This window comes from Besnoitia besnoiti, chromosome III (genome assembly GCF_002563875.1).
Source record: "Besnoitia besnoiti strain Bb-Ger1 chromosome III, whole genome shotgun sequence".
Classification (NCBI taxonomy): Eukaryota; Apicomplexa; class Conoidasida; order Eucoccidiorida; family Sarcocystidae; genus Besnoitia; species Besnoitia besnoiti.
In genome coordinates, this window is record NC_042358.1 from 2,098,951 (window position 1) to 2,118,414 (window position 19,464).

General features: G+C 52.5%; 3 protein-coding genes across 3 annotated transcripts; 1 reads left to right on the plus strand and 2 right to left on the minus strand.

Moving 5' to 3' along the window:
• Positions 1-1,894: 1,894 nt before the first annotated feature.
• Positions 1,895-4,433, plus strand: BESB_046070 (fatty acid elongase; the record flags this gene model as incomplete). Its single annotated transcript, XM_029363058.1, has 4 exons — positions 1,895-2,314; positions 2,994-3,121; positions 3,525-3,689; positions 4,115-4,433. 4 exons carry the CDS (start codon positions 1,895-1,897, stop codon positions 4,431-4,433), a joined length of 1,032 nt encoding a protein of 343 aa, XP_029220424.1.
• A 1,821-nt stretch (positions 4,434-6,254) lies between these two features.
• Positions 6,255-9,420, minus strand: BESB_046080 (enoyl-coa hydratase/isomerase family protein; the record flags this gene model as incomplete). The annotated part of the gene is made up of 7 exons (XM_029363059.1): positions 6,255-6,375; positions 7,061-7,139; positions 7,261-7,383; positions 7,842-7,950; positions 8,203-8,261; positions 8,722-8,841; positions 9,279-9,420. 7 exons carry the CDS (start codon positions 9,418-9,420, stop codon positions 6,255-6,257), a joined length of 753 nt encoding a protein of 250 aa, XP_029220425.1.
• Positions 9,421-11,105: 1,685 nt separating this feature from the next.
• BESB_046090 (calcium-dependent protein kinase CDPK2B) lies at positions 11,106-17,701 on the minus strand (the record flags this gene model as incomplete). Its single annotated transcript, XM_029363060.1, has 10 exons — positions 11,106-11,139; positions 11,474-11,520; positions 12,180-12,431; positions 12,892-13,031; positions 13,658-13,705; positions 14,139-14,238; positions 14,817-14,929; positions 15,421-15,720; positions 16,364-16,611; positions 17,133-17,701. The coding sequence occupies 10 exons, from the start codon at positions 17,699-17,701 to the stop codon at positions 11,106-11,108; spliced, it is 1,851 nt and encodes a 616-aa protein (XP_029220426.1).
• Between the last annotated feature and the right edge of the window lie 1,763 nt (positions 17,702-19,464).

Sequence of the window (19,464 nt, forward strand, 5' to 3'; positions counted from 1 at the left end):
ATGTAGCCGGAGAACGGGATGCAGTCGCTTATGCATCACTTATTAAAGACATGACGGGAAAGGGTCACCGCAGTTGATTCACCAAACGCGTGCCAGTACAGAGCCTATAGGCTGTACGAATGTCCGCAAAACTTCACGCGCTTCCTCGTCAGCTTCGTAGCCGCAGGAAAATCGACCTCACTCGGATATCTGCAATTTCGGGAGAATCCGGCCAAAATGTCCCTTGAACTGATAATGTTGTATGCGGCCAGCCCCCTCCCACTACGAATAGTACGGGCTCACGTTCTTCTTGTGCTTTCCGCAGTACTCTACTGGCATCGACGTTCAAGTGTGGTACAGAGGGAAATGGGGATAAGCTGGGTTCGATTGCTTTGATCCTTTGTGTCTCACCGTCCGCCTTCAGCACCATGCCGGGACCCCGGAAACACCTCACACCTTCGTTACAAGCAGGGTCTCTCCCTCCATAGTGGGCAGTTTACACGAGAAGTAACGTATATACTGCAGCGTCTATGGGGCCTGCAGTGCACGGAGAATAGCTGCTAGGGGTGAAATGCCCCGATGGAAAAAAAAGAAATAGGACCTCTGAAGTCGTCACAGAACGCCAGAAGAGCACGCACAGCAGCTGCTTCGGGGCGGCGCCATTGCGTTGCAGCGCCTGTTTTTCGGGCTTCGCTGACGATGGAGAGGGCGTCCTGCCACAACTTTGTGCATCCTGCCGCTCTAGCTCAAGTGTTCCGTCAGCCTGCCATATGTTTATTTGTGTCTAGCAGCGTCTGCGAGGATCATTTGAGGCGACTAGCTAGAATTACAATCGTGCGACTAGGTGGGCGGGGCATCACGGCCACGTGACGTCTGGCTGGCGCAGCGTGGAAGGGCTAGTCCAATGGAGGCTCGGCGTCCATGTCGGCAAACAACCGCAGAAAGCGGCTCGCGTTTGCAACCCAAATGGATGGCAGCGTGTACGTGTCTGTACGGCATACGCTTGCTTCACCGGCCCCACCGCTTATGCCGTGGGCTAGGTGTTTGCGACCAATGGCGTCTCTCATCTACGACCTCACGCATGCAGAGCACATCATCGTCTCAGCAGACCTGACTATTTACATCTCCGCAACCACAAGCTGTAGCTGGCGAATATCCAGTCAGTGTGAACCAATACGCTCCGCGCCAGGTATTTGTGGTAACTCTCGCTGGAGCCGCCCGAGCAAGCGACCGACCCCGCCCCTCCACCCTTCCCCGGGGTTTTTAGCCAGTAGCAGTTCTCTCTCCTTTGGCTTTTGCACTTTGTTTCGAAGGTTGTTCCCGGTAGACGTCATGAGTCTTGGCAACTTTTCTCACGGGGACCTGGCGCAGAGCAGTCTGGTAAGATCGTTCTGTATCGTAAGGAATGTGCGCAGAGCCCCCGCATGGGGAGGACGGGGCAACGGGGGGGAAGAGTTCGGGAGATAACCGTCTCGCCGACCGTTCCCCCAGCTGTGCGCGCAGTCGGTCGCAAGCGCGTGAGCCAGTGTACGCAGCCGGGAAGCACCAACAACGCTGTGGTGAATGTGCCAGGGATGCCCGGTGGATTTTTGCTAGAGTTAAGTGTGTTTTTTGACTCCTTTCCATCGTCTTCATGCGGTAGCTGTGACTGAAAGGGATTTTTTGCTGTTGTCTTCTCTGCCCCTCCACCGGGTTTCCGGTGTTCCTTTCGGTTGTACAGCTCCTGGCACTCTTCCCAGTCGTCCACTCCCTCGAACCGCCGCCCGCCTTCGCATATCTACAGGCCCGATTTTTCGGTCTAGCGACTCTCCTTGAACTATTGCACGTCACTCGGTTCACAGGAGCACCATTTTCCCCGTGTACATGCGCCGGACGTTGCCGTTGTTGTGACTCCAGTGGCCAAGAACACCTAAAAATGGTGCCCACAATGGTCGACGCGCCGCTGATCCAGCTGCTCTTCCGCAGCTATCAGCCTTACAAGCAGTTCCTCGTTTCGCAGCCCCCCTTCTCTGGTTTCTTGGAGGCCTCTGACAAGGCGCTGGCCGCGGTGTTGGACTTCTACAATCCTACCCTTCCAGCGTCCCAGCGGATACCCGCATCGTGGCCGCTGATGGAGGGGTCGGATTTGGTCATTGTCACCCTCTCGTATCTCGCATTCGTTGCTGTCGCCGCTGCCTTCCGGTTCTTTACTTCCAGCAAACAGCAGACAACGAAGTCTGCCAGCTGCGAGGTTCCTCAGCCGGTGAAGGCAGGGAGAACGGCGACTTCGCGGCCCTCTTTGGCGGAAAAAATGAGTTTCATGCTGCTCCTTCAAATCCTGTACAACATATTCCAGGTACATACGAGAATATCATAGCATGCTTCACGTGCGCTCCACGTTCTCACAGCCTGTGAGATCCAACTTAACGGCTACCGCGTCTATGAAAGGCACCGAAGCTTAGGTGTAATTTTGGAAACTGTGGACGGCTCGCCTGTTTAGGGGGCACCGTGTAGGCCTCGCTGGGGAACGGGGCACCTTTCTTTCCTTTTCGTCACGGTAGTGAACGCCCTTGTCCGTTCCTCGTCCCTCTCAACCGGTTGCTGCCCTTTGTGTTGCAAGAGCTTTCTTCCCGTGCTTTTAGCCGTCGTCTTTGGAGGAAAAAGCTACTCAGATGCTAGTTTGATCAGCATCATCGTACTTGGAGTGGTCATCTCTGAGACGGGATTAGTTATCAGAGCAGCACTTGTCGGAGGGACGGCGGAGGTGTGCTGGTGCCGTTTGCTGCTGCACGTGTTGCATGTTTTCTCTATGTTAATCGTGAAAATCCATCCGGGAGCACCTTCCTCGGCGCGAGTCGGCAGAAATAGGGTGTGCCGTCTCTGTGGATATGTGGGTCTCTCTGTTTCTGCGTGGCAGGGTTCGAGTCCCTCCTTACTTATCTGCTTATATACTTGTAAGCATTCACCATTTTATATTCACGTTTTGTAGATTCCGTGTGGATAGATTTATTACTTTTCTAAACTTTTGTGCGCAGGTCATCACGTGCTCGTACATCGTGTGCAGAGCCATGAGTGTGTACATCGTCGAGGGCTACACGCTTGCATTCAACAAGTTCGACCCGACAAGGGTGAACATGGCGGAGGTGGTCTGGCTGTTTTACTTGTAAGCTGACGCACTGGCCCCGTGAGCAGCCCCAAAGCCCGGAAGCTCGCCAAACTGCACAGGTTGCGGCTGTCTTTGACTCTTGAGAGTGGAAACTCCAGAAGCAACGCATAGTGTGTCTTCACCTCCGGGGAGAGGACTCAGCGGTTACAGCAGGCCCACCACAAGCGCCGTCGCCACCCCCTTTTGGCGAAGGACTGCATTTTTCTGAAACGCAGAAAGTCAGAGGCGGAGGGACGTGGCCCGCGCCGGTTGCTAGGTGCATGCGTTTCCGGAAGGCGCTGATGCAGCAGCAGCCTCCTCAGTGCAGATCTGCCACAGCGAGTTGCGGCCAGCCACGGCGACGCCTCTGCACTCGCGCATGCAATGCGTTGAAAGTGTGGGTGCGCTGTGCCTTTCGCAGGACCAAAATTGTAGATTTGATGGATACCGTCTTCATTGTGTGCCGAGGGAAATGGGCCCAGTTCTCGTTCCTGCACATCTACCATCACGCATCGATTTTGTACATGATGTGGATCAACGCGAGCGTCGGTTACGATGGCGACATTTACTTCGCTGTCTTTGCGAAGTGAGTTGTTCTTCCAGCCTACAAGCAGAGCTCAGATCAACAGGCAGTCGGGTTTGCAGAGGATTCGTGAGCGGGGCAGGATGGTCCGCATACACGGGCAGGCTCAGCCCGTGTATTGGAAGACAGCTGGCAGCATTATTTTTCGAATCACGCTACAGTTCTCTGATGCAATGGCTCCAGTTTCTGCTTAGCACGGTCTTCTGGAAAAATCTTTTGGAATCCGCTATTGCCTTCGGTGTTGATGGCATGTTCGCTGGAACTCATGCTAGATCCGTGTTTCTGCGAAGCGTAGTTGGAAGCACCCGGTGAAAAGACGGTGGGAGGGAATGGCGGTAGCACTTCACTTTTGTTCAGGCGAATGGCAGTTCAGAGAGCGAAGCATCTACGCCTGCGTTGCATGTCTGCGGTGTGGATGTGTGCCTCAGCGGTTCGATTCACGTGATGATGTACACGTACTACTTGATGGCTTCGCTGAATATCGGCGTCGCGCGCTACATCAAGCAGTTTATTACACGCATGCAGATGACTCAGTTTTTAGGGATGCTTGGTCAGGGATTTTACCACATGTGCTTCTACAAATCGTGTGAGTATCCTCTTCGAATTGCGGTGGGATACATGATCTATATCGTTTCAATGTATGTCTTGTTTGACCGCTTCGCGAAGCGCACGTATGGCAACAAGAAGGGCAAAGAAAACATGTCGCGCGTTCAGGCCCAAGCGGCGCGTGGCTCGCCTCGCCCCTAGCGCGCGGAAGCGTAACTGCTTCTTGCAATTTTAGCAATTTCAGGGATGGGATGAGTCCAGGAGAGATGGGGTCGTGCCGTCTGACGGTGTGAGGCCGCTCTATTTCAAGGCCTCAGAATTTGTTTTCTGCCATCTGGGCTCTAGTGTCGCGCGCGGGTGGGTCATGCATGCCAAGTCGCAGCGTGCCACTCCGATCTTTCGCTTATGAGGTGTAGTTCTTCACTCACCTTTTCCCGGTTTTTCGAGTGGAAATCAGGAAGACGCCCATGCGCTTGCGCACAATGCGTTTATGATGGGTAGACAGTTCTCGGGAACCGAGCAACAGCCTACACCTTGTTTTGTTTGATAGCAGAAGCGTCATTTCTGATCTGCGCCTGAGCTGGTGGTTGTCACTTCGAAGACTATGCAAAAACGTGTGCAAAAACTCCTTTTGTCTTCATTATCGAAGACCTCGTGGAGACAGGAGGGGAACGGTTGCCTCATTTCCCCCATCTGCCCTATCTCCTGTCGGCAATTTAGACATTCTCTTGTCGGGAATGAGACACTGATATGAGTCACGGGGTCTTTGTCTCTTTGTCTGCAACCGGCAGCGCCCGTCCGTTCTGTGCCCGACGCTAGGACCGCTTGAACGCTATTTCCGCGAAGTGGTTCTAACATTTCCGTCGCGGTTAGGAACTGGTCAGTTGCTTCCGCCTTGAGCAAGGAGTAGGATTGCTTTCCTTCCTACGATCGCCGGCCGCTACCGAATCCCCCTGTTCGTGGCAGACTTTCGTCGCCCGTAGTCGCTCATGTGGAAGGCTCGAAAGATTTCCGTATAATTTTGTTCTTTCGCCTCTCTTGAGGAGGTAAAGAGCAGGGCAAGTGTCGAGGCAAGAACTTTTGCATGTGTGCTTTCATAGTGGCTGATACCGTATGCGCTGCTGCAGTGAGACGCTATCACTCGGCAGCTGCGAGGAAGGCCGGCTCGGTTGAATCAGTGGCTGTCAGTCATCCGTGTATGCGTGTAAGCCAGTGGCGCGTCGCGTGTGGTATGACGGCGTGTGAAGATAATTCGAGGAATCCATTTTCACTTCAGACCATGCTGGTGGGTGAGGGGCTCAGTCTCTGCAGGGTGAGTCGGGGCGTTAGTGACTCGTTCCTGATTCTGTGCCTGAGGGGAGATCCCCAGGAAACCGAGCAGCATTTTAGCCCTCATGCCTGGCGTTCATTGTCTTTCATGTGGTTCGACACTGAGTCGTGATTTTCTTCATTATTCTGACAGACATGTTTTAAGACGCCCAAATATGTGGCAAGGGCCCGCTTCGTATCGTAGGCGTTGCGGTTGTTTAGATAGAGAAGCTTAACCGTTGTGCGGAATGCCTTCTAGAGCCGCGTGGTTCCAGAACGTATTGTCGCGTGAATGTATTCTTCTATAAACTAAGAAATCGACGCTCCTGTGAGCTGCCCAAAGTGATGCGAAGATACGGTCTGTTTTTATTTTGATGTTGTGTGCCAATGTATCGTGTTCAGTTGGGTTTTTTTATACACAAACGCTTACTTCATTAGCCCCGAAAGAGCGGCAGTTTTCGCCTTTAGTATCGCTCTGACCTTCGTTTTCTTATCGGACACCACGCGTAAGAAGCCGGAAACGCGTTCGACCAAACCCTCTTCCCTCGTGCAGCTGGCGGCTCGTTTTCAACCAGGAGTCCAATATGCAAACCGACTTATCGCTACGAACGACCAGAGTTTCACTCAGACATACGTTCCGCAGGACATGCGGCCTGTCGTATGGAAATGACACGCCCAGGGCCACGATTTGTTATCCCGCGAGAACGGAGCGTCCTATAATTTTGGACTTGCTGGCAACATTCCTTTTTTCACAATTTTAATGGCTTCAGCGGCTGCCCCGAGACCTTCGTCAAGAGCACGCAATTCCCTTTTGTACATCTCGCGTTTTATGGAGCTGAAAAAGCGAAGCAGATTGACACGAGACACTGAATAACGCACTGCGGCGCTGCACCCGTAGGCGTGAGAGATTCAACAGGGAAACATGTTGAGAGCGACATCGCGTCGCCGAAACCATTCTTGCCTAGGGCATTTGTATGTAGACTTTCAGGTTTGGTACAGGGATCCGCGGGAAGGCTTTGTTTGCTGCCTATGCGAGTCATCGTGGATTTCGAGACAGTGGCTCAACTGACAGATAATGTATATTTCGTAAGACAGTTTGTTAACAGATTCTCAGCCGGTGTAGAAGCTGGCCGGTTGTGCACATTGTTGCTCGTCGCCGACGAGGAACGAATAACTATGGGAAGAGAGAGATATTCGTAATACCAGTCCCCTGCGTTGAAGCCTTCTTATGTGAAGTCGCTGCCCTCTGCTCACCACTTGGAATATTTTCACAACGAAAGTATCAAACATATGATGACGGGCTGCATAAGAACCCTGCGCCTATGTAAACCGAGGAAGGCGGTTTGTACAAGTCACGAAACTGCAGGTACAGTTGCAGTACTACAGCTGCTGCTTCGCGGACCGTCCGCCGCCCCCTGTCACCCTGTGGTGCTTCAGGACTGAGGCAAGATATCCGGTGTTGGGCTCTAACGTGCGTTAGACCAGATCGAGCACGCCGAGAACTGCGTTGCATGGCTCACCCGTAGGCATGCCGATTCTCTCCAAGCGACGCCACCGAGGAAGCCAGACTCTTCGCGGCCTCTAACACGTCCGCCTCGCCTGGCACGTACGCAGTCCACAAGCCGCTCCACGCGTATGTCGACTCGCTTTCTCGCTGTCCGTGTCAAACAGCCCCGTGCGTCTTCATGGACCCAATGATTCGGTCCATGTGCTTGCCTACCGTTTGCAACACCGTCCACAATGCGCGCACCCAGCGCCGCAGCGCCCGACCATCGCTGTCCTCGCAGCATCGTTGTTGTCCACAGGCTTCTGTCGATTTTGGACTGTACAACAGCCGACAAGCCTGACAGGCGGGCGGAAGACCGACACATCACCGCATACGCACCCTGTTCGGCAGCATGGAGGGGTTCCGTGCAGCGGCAGTGCTTGAGCATGGGTGGAACTCTATGCAGTTTTGCAGCCAGTGGCCGTGTTTAGGGTTGCGATTGACAGATGCGCCCCGGCAGACTGAGCGCAGGTAGACTAATCAGTCTGGGGATAATGACACGTCTTAATGTCGAGATTCGTATGAATTCATAAATATGAGTATCGTTTTGTTCTTGGAAAACCACCCGTGCACTTGCATACCTGTTCATATATATGTATATACACATTTGATTTGAACCCTCCCTCGTGAACAAAAAGAGTATCGAAAAGGCTGCCTGCTAACGCTTCAATGCAATCAGCATGAACCTCTTAACCCCAATAACAAAAGAAGTCTTCACCTGTTTGTGTCAGATGCATACAATTGATAACCGTCACCTGGAGTCAGTGGTAGGCCGATGAGAATTTCGTTGACGCAGAAAAATCCTCTATTCGCATTCATCACGCGGTAGTCGCACACGCAAGCGAGTATGGCTCCTCCTCCGAACTGTGTATTAGGGGCTCAAGCAGATAGCAAATCAGGTGTTCTTGCGCGCTGGAAACACTGTAATGAGTCATGCCGAACCTAACCTGCAAGCCTGCTGCACAACCTAGGGCGTGAAATGCGTTTCCTAAAGCAAAGCAGAGAGCTTGAGTGCTGTGCAGGGAAGTGTAGCTCTGAATAGGTTGGAGGAACCACAAAGTACTGAATGCGTGGTAAAGAACAAATGACATCACTTCTCTCAAAATGGTCCCTTACCGCATGCCCGTTGATAGCAGCAACGAGAGGAACAGGGAAGCCAAGCAGCCTTTTTAGCACTGAGGAGGCACCACAGAAAATGAACAAAAATAAATATTATGGAGAGCCAGCGTACCGGCTGACTCGTCCGATTATTTCTCACGTAGTCGCTGCTCAGATGCAGGTGAACAAAACGCATCGTGACGCATACACCCTAAACCTAGGCGCGTGCATGCCGGTAACAGAAACAAAAGTATATATATACCTAGGTCAAATCAAATTCATTTGACGTCACTCGTCGCTCTCGTTTGACGGTGGTGTCAGGTCAGGGATCGATCAATCTTATACGGCTGCTGGGGTGAGTGTGCGCCTTTGAAGATTAGTTGCTGCAGTAAGGTAGCGAATTCCCTTTTAAGACGCCAAATGACAGTGCTGTAAGACGAACGCCACGAGTTCTACACAGGATTCCATCCCGCGATACTGGCACAGGGACGTGATATGTCTTGTCTCTCTAGGTCTGTCCCTTCTGTATCGGCTTACTGCTGTGGAACACCTCGAGCAATTTTTTAGGGTGGTCTGACAATTCCTTTATGCTGAGGCCATTGGAGAAGAACTTCCCACTACTGCAGATTACGCATGCTGCTGGACCTTTAGACCGCTCTGGAAGATCGAAAGAAACAGGAAAACGCCTGAATCATACAGTCACCACACTGACCATATACGAGAACGGACACAGACACCTTTCTCCGCGCTTGCTCGGACTCACGGTGCGGAAGGGTTTACCATTAGCTCACAGGAGTTGTCACCACACATCAAAGTCCGCTTGAGAACGACTTCCGCGTGTGATGGTTCAAGGGGCAGCGAGAGTCGTGGACGCCGGCAGACACACTCTGGTTCTTCTGTGCACGAGGGCACTTTTCGCTGTTGTTCAACTGTTTTCGATGGGAGAGGCAATTCTCAACCGTTTGCTGGGTTAATCACACATGAGTATTTCCATATCTTCCACTAGACTAGGATATGAGATCTACGCCGGCGAAGGGTTCTTGTACGTTGTAGGGGCCTAGCCTATGAGTGAAAATGTGCCTCTCCCTATTTACCAATGCGGTCAAGCATGACGTGGATTGCATCCATGGCTGAGCAAGTGAGTCTGTTTTCGGCATTGCCGAGATGCAACGTAAAAACCCCGTCGCCATCAGGGCCCTCAAGGCGCGGTACACACTCAGGGGACCTGTCAGTCATTGCTGAGCCAAGGAAGTGTATCGGGTGCAACAGCAATACACATAACACCGAACAAGACCGGTTACCAGCGCAAAACTTTCTTTGCAAAAGGTCGGCGTTCTTCTGCTGCCCCAAAACAAGCCGAGGCACAGAAGTTCGCCGCTTTCTCCAAGTAATTTGAGAAAACAGCCGGAACTACAATGAGACAACCAGCACGTAACGGAAAAAAGCTAATAGAGCGGACGTGAGCCAGCTTTTTTGCATGCCGAAACATCGAGGAGTAGAGCAGCTCTGTCCACACTGACGCCGTGACTCGTCTCGCCAGTGCACGGAGCCGTTGTTGGTTGAGTATTCCGAGCCGGAAACATACGGATACTTCTCGCATCAATACAACGATTATGTGATTTCTAAAGCACCATGTCACGTGAACGGCTTTGGTGTGTCTCCGAGCTTCGTTTTGCGGAGGAGGAAGCGTTCTGAAGCCGGGCTGGCGCGAGAGGCCGCGAAAACATTCGCTTGTGACCAACCAGGGCTTGGCTTACTTCCTCTTCGATCCTCTCGTGAGCAGCGTGTTTTCCGAATAGTGTCACAGCATAGCAGGAGGTGGACAGGCAGCTGCGGTCAGCCGATATCTGGTAGACGTGTCATCCTGAGCACAGCACTAGTCTACTGAAAGCGCAGACAGTGCCCGCCACAGCGCTGCTACACGGTGGAACATATACGTTGCACTTACGCTACACGCAGCCCGAAAATGAGATGAAGTAGTATTTTCAAGCACTACCGTCCGCTGTACAGCGGCTCAGTCTTGCGCTAGGCGGTTCCTTGTTTCCATGAAATCTATTTGGAATGGCGGAAGGAGCATTCATATGTTATGCAGTGAAAAACTGTGATCCCGTTAATAAGAAGCATAGTATAAGTCACCATGGTTATAGTTACGGTACATATATAGAATCTACACTGTGATGGAGCTTAAAGCAATAACTGGCATTTTTCCCCCCTGGTGTGCCTGCTGCGAAGAGCGTTGCCGGCTACGCCAATCGTCGAGCGGCTTACGAACAATAATGTATCCTTTCCTATCACCGCGGTAAGGTGGAAGAGACGCACCGACTGCGCCAATATCAGCTTACGGATGAGTGCAGCCTTAAAGCAAAAGACCGACCTCACGAAGCAGAGTGGCTGCTCACGTGCAGCAGTCATGGTAGTAACCGCGGACAATGCGTTCGAAGGTGCGTGCACGATCAGTGTCTAGCTTATGGATGTCCTATGGCGCGAAAGTGACACTGTAGATTCCCATGCGTGAAGTATTCTCGAGTTCAGGGGCCGGTTCTCTCTGGATATTGCAACACGAGTCAGTGACTGTGTGCCGATGAGGGGACCCGCAGCAAACGAAAGCACCTCGCGGTTTCCAGAAGTGTATCTGAAACCTGATAATCCGGCGATCCGCTAGACAAACGTTATCGTGTACCTACCAGACGTTTTAGATAGCGAGGTTACTGGACGGAATGATAGAAACGCAGCAAGTCTGTAGACGTGGTAGTCGCTTGGAGCGAATCCTGTTTGTGTTTTATCAACAGCACAAGTGCACGCTACATTTCCACACTTATATACTACGCAGTGTGCGTCAGTAACAAGGAACCAATGCACGCATGCGCGGTACCGGTCGCTAGCATCGGGCTGGAACGCTGCTGTTCATACAATTCTATTAGCTACAGGACCCTTGACGACGAGCTCGGGGCCGACCTGAGAATCACAAGCAGACAGACGCAATCACGTTGTGCGAAAAAGAGCCACCTATGGTACAAGAGGGATTAGAGAATTTTCAGCAAGAGACAGTAGGAATCAGTCTGAGTTTAACTGGGTCAACTGGCGTGTGTTTAATATGAGAAACTGCGCTTTTTTCTGTTCACGAGCAAATCAGCGCTTCGGCCACTGAGACCCAAATACCAGTGCGGCTCGAAGTTTCCTCCTCCACACAATCACAAAACGAATTATATCCGGCCTGGTGGCTAACGTGGTCAGGACGCTCTGTCTCGTAAAGCGGCAGAGCAAATCGCAGGTTCAGACGTCCACTTACGTAGGACCTCCTCGGCGCATCATCTCCATAAACTCGTCGAAGTCAATCTGTTAAAAACGCAAAGCCAGTCAAGCTGGGAACGATAAGTTGTTTTTAAAAGGGAGACGCACAATTGTTGCTGGGTGTTCATGCTTGTGAAAGGCACGCGCACTGCCGGTGGCGGCTGCTGACACTGCTGGAATACGTACTGTTGACTAGCAACACAGTTATTTCTATGCCCGTGCTTCCGAGCTTGGTGCAAGCAGTAAGGCGATAAGAAAGCACGGTCCATTTGGCCCCAGAAGGGTGGAGGGCGCCAGAGTGAACGAAGTATATGATCGTACGGCACATGCCGCTACAGGCACTGTATCCCCATATGCAGATCTTCCAACATGAGTCAATCTTCGGGGGATGGCACAGGCTTCAGCGCAGGTAGGCTTTCGTAAGCTTAGAGAGGGCTGAAACTCCACTCCAGAAGCATGTGACGTGAACCCAGGCCCTTGGCAAGCCTTCGAAGTGCGCCTGAGCATCCTAGCCAGCCAGCGCAACCTACCCCAATCTGACAGTTCACAATGTGATGCGTCCCCAATGGCGAACTGTTCTGAGCCAGGGGAGGTCCACAAGTTGGAATACCACTCTGCTTGCGTGGAAGAGGCCGGAAACATGTGGCCCTGTGAGTGTGTGGAGTCGGGACTGAACGGCGCTCCCCAATGGGAACAAGGCGCACCTCTCCATCTCCGTTTCGGTCCACTTCCTTTATTAGGCCCTTCATTTCGATCACGTTTTGCTTGTGCTGTTCCTTCGCATATTTTTTATCCTCAATAGGCGCCGCTTCAGAACCTGCTGTCCCCAACGCGTCCCGCCGAGGAAACATGTTCTGCACGTCGGCACTCAGAAGAACTTGAGCGAGTTCGTCTGCTGAAATGCGTCCGTTGTTATCGATGTCGAAGACGCGGAAGGCTGCCCAGCATACGTCTTCCTGTGCAAAGACCAGTGATTTGCAGAGAAGAGCAGCTTCTGGTCCGAAAAGAGGGATAAAGAGGCACTACCGGTCCGCGACCCTGACTGCCAATACGCGTTGTACATATATAAATGTGGTTTTTGCTCGGTAGGTACAAGCGTGACGGAGCCAAGTGCAATGCAGTTTGGTGATGGTGTGCTTTGTCAACATATATTCTGGTTCTTCGAACATTTAACAGCTATCCCTGCCCTGTGCAGCCAAATTTAAATGGCGGCAGTATTGGGTGACGTGTGTGCAGGCGGCTTCGTTTCCCTTCGCGTAGCCGTGGGTGCACATATCAACGGAGCGTAGAAAAAAAGTATTGAAGATGGTTCTCTGGTCACCGGGGTTGCTGTGCTGTAGCGTGGAACATCCTTGTGACCCACACTAATAAGTCAGCCGGCAGCACCGATCTCCTGCGGCCACGAATGCAGCGAACCTGTACATATTGCCGCTTATCAAGAGACGCTGCGATGAATTCCGTATAGTCGATCACGCCCGAGCCGTCGCTATCCACCTCTTGCATGAGCGCGTCAAGATCTGGAGGCATCTCCTTCAATCCGCTCTTGTTCAGGCCAGCTGAGCTTGCAGCATCAGAAATAAACGGCACTCTCGAAAAGGCAAATGGACGGAAACGCCGAATAAGGCATACAGAGCCTCTACCACAGAAAGTATCCAGGTGAGCGTGTTGATCCAGTCCATAGGTAAAATGCGGGGTGCGCGTGCTGCGTTGAGCGGTCTTTGTAGCACCTCTCTGCTGGATTGCTGGTTAAACTACATAACTCCTTCCATCAGGGTTATCTATCATCCCACCTAAGATTCTGCGTCGTCCGCCCCAATCAATTAGGAGACGACGAGGCTCCATCAACAGCTGCAGCGGGGCTCGTTGGCAACAGCTGGCCGCCAAAAGCGACAGCCTTGGGGAATCCCACCTATTTACTGAAGGCAGACTACCCTGAACCCTCTATCCCTGGCGCCCCGTGATTTCTATTCAGGACTAGTGCGGATGTTTGTCTGCGCCGTTTCGCTCTGAGGTCCACACTCACGGCGACACGGCCGTTCTAGTTACGGTCTTCATTCCAGAGCGTGCCGATTGTCAGAGCCATCAATGGCGCCTCGGCTGCCATCCGGCCTCAAGCCGTAGCAGCAACAGACGATCAAGGTGCATGCAGAGTGATGCGTGTGAAAGTGGGTGCTCGGCTTACCTCTAATCTCGTTAATCGTGAGAGTTCCGTCTCCATCTTCATCAAGCGCTGGAAACAGGAACTCAGACAACGCTCAAGACACGGTATCCCCCGGCACTTATTGGCGGTGCATACATCACCCCTTCAAACGAGGCGTCCCAACGTTGCATTCAAAAGACAGCTACACCTCAAGCGCCTTCGACACACAACCGAGAGTTCATCGCAGGATCTATCTCCGACATGCCACAGAACGAAAGAACAGCTAAAGCGCCTTGCCTTTCTTCAGTTTGACGAGGCGTCACAGACCTGCATATATACTGCTGATTTCAAGCCGTTCAATAAGGTACGGGACACCAATACCGAAGCAGCAAGCTGAAAGACTCACGAAACATACACGGGTCCTGCTGTATCCATGATACATTCAGGCCGCGTCGCCTATACATGGGAGTCCCGGGAAAGAGTTCTCTTCCTGCCCTTGTTTGACGCGGGCCCCGGTACCCACCGAGAAAAATGTTCTTCAGCGCCTTGATTTGCCCTTCGCTCATTTGCTGAGCGATAACTGTGAGCGCAGCCTTCTTCAGTTTTGATACCGCCCGAAACGCCTACAAACGACAACTACCACAGCTTGTAGCGTCATTCCGTGACACCAGACACGCTAGATTGCCCGCGTTCCCTGATTCAAATCCATACAGCTCCTCAGGCAACGAATGACCACACTTCAGCATGTGAACTTGCAAAATAAAATCTACGGACTCAAGCAGCGCCCAGCTAACTCGATATGTTCGTGTATTGGAGGGCGCGGGCATGGGCAACCGCATGCATACGCGGGAATGAGTTAATAAAGTCAGTGTGTCCAACAGCTGAGCTACATGGAAAGAGACGCTCCACCACTATTCACGATGAAATGTGTATACATACGTAACATCAGCAGTAGTCAACGCGGCAAATCCTCGCCTCCACCAGGTGCGCGAAGCCTGCACACTGTCGTATCCCATATTCTCACGGATATTTAAGCATGACGATGCATACGGGTGCGCGAGTTCATGCAGGACGCATGCACAGATGTCACAAGAGAATGAAAGCATCGCGGATTCAAATGCACCTGTCTCTTCCCAGGATATCACAAGTGGCAGCTGTATTTGACACTTGACATCAACGACGCATGTTTTGGAGTACTGACCCTAAAGTTGTCTAAGATGTGGTTACTCAGTGGAGTGTCAGCCGTGGGATTGGCCTTCGTGGAGTAGTGCTTGATCCACGGGTGCGCGAGAGCTTGTTCTGCGGTCAATCGCTCTGTCGAATATTCCGGATTGCCGCACAGGAGCGATACACATGCGCCCTGGTCACCCGCAGCTCAAAGAGCGCAGTCATTGACGAGTGTAGCATAGTACTTCATGTGACAAGCAGAACGAAAAATGCAGCACCTGAGCGTATTTACGAGCGGCGGTCTTATCCCCGAGAGCAAGCGATACGAACGCGGGCGTGAGAGTACTGGGCGTGAACGATTTATAGTAAAATCTGAAGTGTACCAAGTCAGGGCATGCCGTGCCTTCCCGCAACCACTCCGGGACGCTCGAGCAACCGTGCTTAGACAAACCACGAGGCACTCGAAATGTGCATCCTCTCATCACGTGCTTGCTCGGCCGATATGCAAAACAGGCTAATTAAGTGTTTTGCAAACAAATCACATGTGCCGTGTCTGATTTAGGAAATGGCGAATAGCTTCCTATCTGTCTCCCATTCGGCAAGGCCTCAGTCTGTCTCTGTAGACGGCGACGACTAACGAGCGGGATCGTAAGTCAGAAGCTTCCGGATAAGGTCTTTAGCTTCCACGCAGATGTTCTTCCAGTCCTGTTCGTTGAAAGAGAACTTGCCGCTCTTCACTTTCGCGAGGATCTCGGCGTCGTTGTCTCCGTGGAAGGGGGGGTATCCACACAGGAGGATGTACATGATCACTCCCGCCGACCACATGTCACATTTGTAGGTGTACTTGCCTTGCAGCACCTGAGGCGCTACATAGTACGGTGTACCCGCTTTTGTCGAGAGAATGGTTGTCGGTCCAGCACGAGCTGCGAGACCAAAATCTGCGTCCGATTACGAGCGGGCACGCACACATGCATTCGGGGTTTCTAGATATGAAAATTGCTGGTGAGCCTCGGAGACCCCCATGAAGATGAATGCGTTCCGGCGCGCTGGAGATTCGTTGCCAAGATGCGCGCGACACAGATAATCTGAAGCCATTGTCCGGCCTAACGCCCCACGCGTCGTGGCTGTGCAATTCCCACACAGACTCCCGCAGAGCTTTATGTAGCCGTACGCAAACTTTTAGATATTGAGTGAGCGGTGTGAAGCTACGGGTGCACACGCTCTCGTACGCAGATGCTGTTTCCATTTTCGCTCTCGTCTCATAGAAGACTAGGGAAACGAGACGAAGCGGCGACCAGGAATCCGCGCACGTAATGCACTTGCCCGAAACTACAGAGGCCAGCAAGCAAATGCCTGCGCGCGTGCCGGCCTGTTCTCTCCACACACGCGCTGGCGTGCCCGGATAGCCCTCTGAAACTGCGACAGACAATTCTTTTCTCCCAGCACGCTTTGGCATTCCTCGCAACGTTCACTCCTGTGCCCACGGGATTTACGTGGGCGAGCATGTGAATTCAACATCTTCTTTCAGTTTAAGGTAGTAGACACAACCGAATACCCTGAAAGTCATATGCATGTTCGTACCGATAATCTTCAAAGGTGCTTCTTTGCTCTTGTCAGCGAAGAGGAAGTTTTCTGGTTTCAGGTCTCTGTGCGCTATGCCATGCTGGTGTATGTAATATAGAGCCGCGAAAATTTGACGCATCAAACTCCCCGCGTACATCTCACTGAAGTAACCCTCCTCAATGATACGATCGAACAGTTCTCCTCCTTTGCAGAGCTCGAGGACGAGGTAGATGCTCTTGTGATCTTCGAAAGTCTCGAACAGCTTGCTGAACAAGTCTCAGAGGGCGAGGAACCATAGACAGACCTCCATGTCATACAATAGGGTTTCGTGCGCGTTGGCTCCACTACCGTCGGCACTACGACATCGTATATTTGCGCTCGTCATCTGGATGCTACGCCGTAGCGACTCAGCCATGAATCCATCCGGTCTAAGCTCACTGTAAGCTCTGAGGGCATCTGACAGTCGTTGTTGTGTCCGTTGGTCGTTTTTCCGGATGACACCCCGCGCCCGCCGCCTCCGTACCGAGCTACTGGCACTTTTTCTGTCTATCTATGCCGTGCCGAATGTGCGTGCCTACTGAAGAAGGACCGGCGGGGGGGGGGGGTGCGGGACTCCGACAAGTGGTTGTCAGCGATGAGTCACTAAGGTTTACGGCGGCGACGGTCGAGTAGAATACGCAGATCGTACAAGTTTATGTCGAATGGCTGCCCGCGCTTTAACAGATGTTTGCAACTTGTGTGTGAGGGGCCGTCGTTAGAGGGCAGGGCAGCTGTCAGCAGCACGTACATGATATTTGGGTGATTGAGAGACTTCATGATGGCGATTTCCTGCCTGAATCTCTTTACGTTTTTCACCTTGGCCTTTGCGATGGTTTTCACTGCCCTGACACTTTTTGTCGCCTTATTGACGGCGCGGCAGACACTGCCGTAAGTCCCCTGTCCCAGTTTCTTGGTTTCCACGTCATAGTAGTCTGCAATCGGCCCGTTATACGAGGGAATGAATCCTTCCCTGCGAAACTTGCTAGAGTTAGTAGGAGAGGGCGTTCCGCTGCTGCCTGTGTACGGGGCACCATCACCTTCTGACAGACCCCCCGCGGGGGCGACTGCGCCCCCTGTGGGCTGATCATAGGTATCGTGACCAGCTCCTTGCTGCTCGCCCACTACAGCACGCGGGCTGCCGCCTGTGCTGTCTCGGCCGTGGCCAGTCGCTGCGGAGAAACGCGAGCTCCGCAGCCCTCCATGTCGATGTCTCCTTCCGGTATCCTGCTGCACTAGAAGAGGTCCGCTATCGCTTTCCGCCGGAACAGCATGCTGGTGAGTCCTTGGTGGACAGAAGCAGTGGGGAAAGTTATGCATCTTTTCGGTTAAGTACAAAAGTTTTCGTAGGCTGGTAGCTAAGCGAACAGTAATTCTGCGATTCGACATGCGATAGCATCAACCTTCTGACTGATGGCTGTTTATCACTGGGGACGTCCCTGCATGAGCTTGGCTCGAGAGTAGGTGGCATCCAAGGTATCCATCCGCTTTTTCGTCTGCTGGATCCACGTTCGTAATGGATCCCGACATCCCCAGGCCGAAGAGACGCATAGCTTCTACACATATGCAAACATTGTAACACCGGTAGCCCTGTGATCAGCTCCGGAGCTTATCCACGTGCACAAGGCTGGTAATCTGTTACGGAAAATCCATTGCGTCATGTACTTTCCTTTGACGCAGACAGAAGCTCGCCTGTGGATATTGGTCATACAACCGATGTATCATGATGTGACATGAACGAATATCGCAAAACACCTCGGTTATAGCGACTACGATCGTATCCGGCGAGAAGCGTATCACATGACTCAAGGGAATACTGGGGTAGAAGTTTGCACACTCGAGTGGGGACGCGTCAAGGGAGTAGAGCCGCGACCCACAGGCAAGTATGAAAGAACACGACACCCTGTGTCGGTAAAAGACAGAGGCAACTATGCGTTGTATATAAAGCTGCTCCATTTGACAATAAAGCATGCTTCATTTTTCTCCGCAACCACAGGCATGCAGAAACCGGTATTGCAGCCCCCATCCATGAAGATCGATTTCGAGTGGGGCTGCATCTGCTGCAGACCCGACACCGACAGTCCACGTGATTGTTTTTGTCGTACTAATGATGCCATTTCCACCTTATCACCAGAGAGGAAGCACCGCAGACATCAGAAAAGCGGAACACCGGGCAAACGCCCGAATGGGCGTTCGATGTCGCGACATAGAAGTGGTGCGCCTCCTCGACAGAAATCAGGCACTGATCAGCCTTCGACGTCAGGACCCACAACTCTTAAAGCTCACAGCGCAACAAATGATTCTAAAAAAGCCTGACACTTGGCCAAAGCCCAACGGAAGGTGCAACCGGGACCGCTTCGAGTCCTGCGAAGCAACTTGCAACCGCTACGGCCAGCCTTATGAGTCAATCTCTTCCCAGTAGCGACACACCTGGGGTGGGTTCACGTCCTCCAATCCCACCGGAAAGCCGGCTCTACTTCTCCTTCCTGCCGGGCCAGCCGCGTCTATCGATGGTAGGGTTGGATTTCCTCCGGTGTGCTGTATCGTGCATGCCCTGTCACCGCACAACCACAGCCCCCCGCGTATGTCGGTGTCGTTGACCCTTCTGTCTTTCCTTGCACGCACGATTAAACATTCGATGTGCCTGCTCGTCGCCTGCGTTGTTGAGCGTGCAACCGACACCACCAAGCATTCACTCGGTGGTGTCGGTGAAGCGCCACTTTTGGTAGTTTTGCGGAAGAACCACGCAGATGCTCCTTTACAATGCAACTTTTGTTCGTACAGCCTCGCATCACTGTTTTCGCCATCCGAGGATGACACACAGAAGTCCTTGGGTCGCTTACGGAGAACACCTTGAGCAATAGAGAGGAGAGATGTCTTTCGGCGGCAGTACCTTGCCGTCACTAACTGCAGCATTGAGCCTTCTACGTCATGAACTGGGTGAGTGGTGTGCAAGCTGAGCGAACGCCCTGGTGGTTCATTCTTGCGCAACTGCGTCCGTTCGGAAGCGCAAAATCCAATATCTACAGTTATGTAAGCATGGTGTGAGTCCCTGTTGCAATTATTTGCCAGCCAACCCTGAG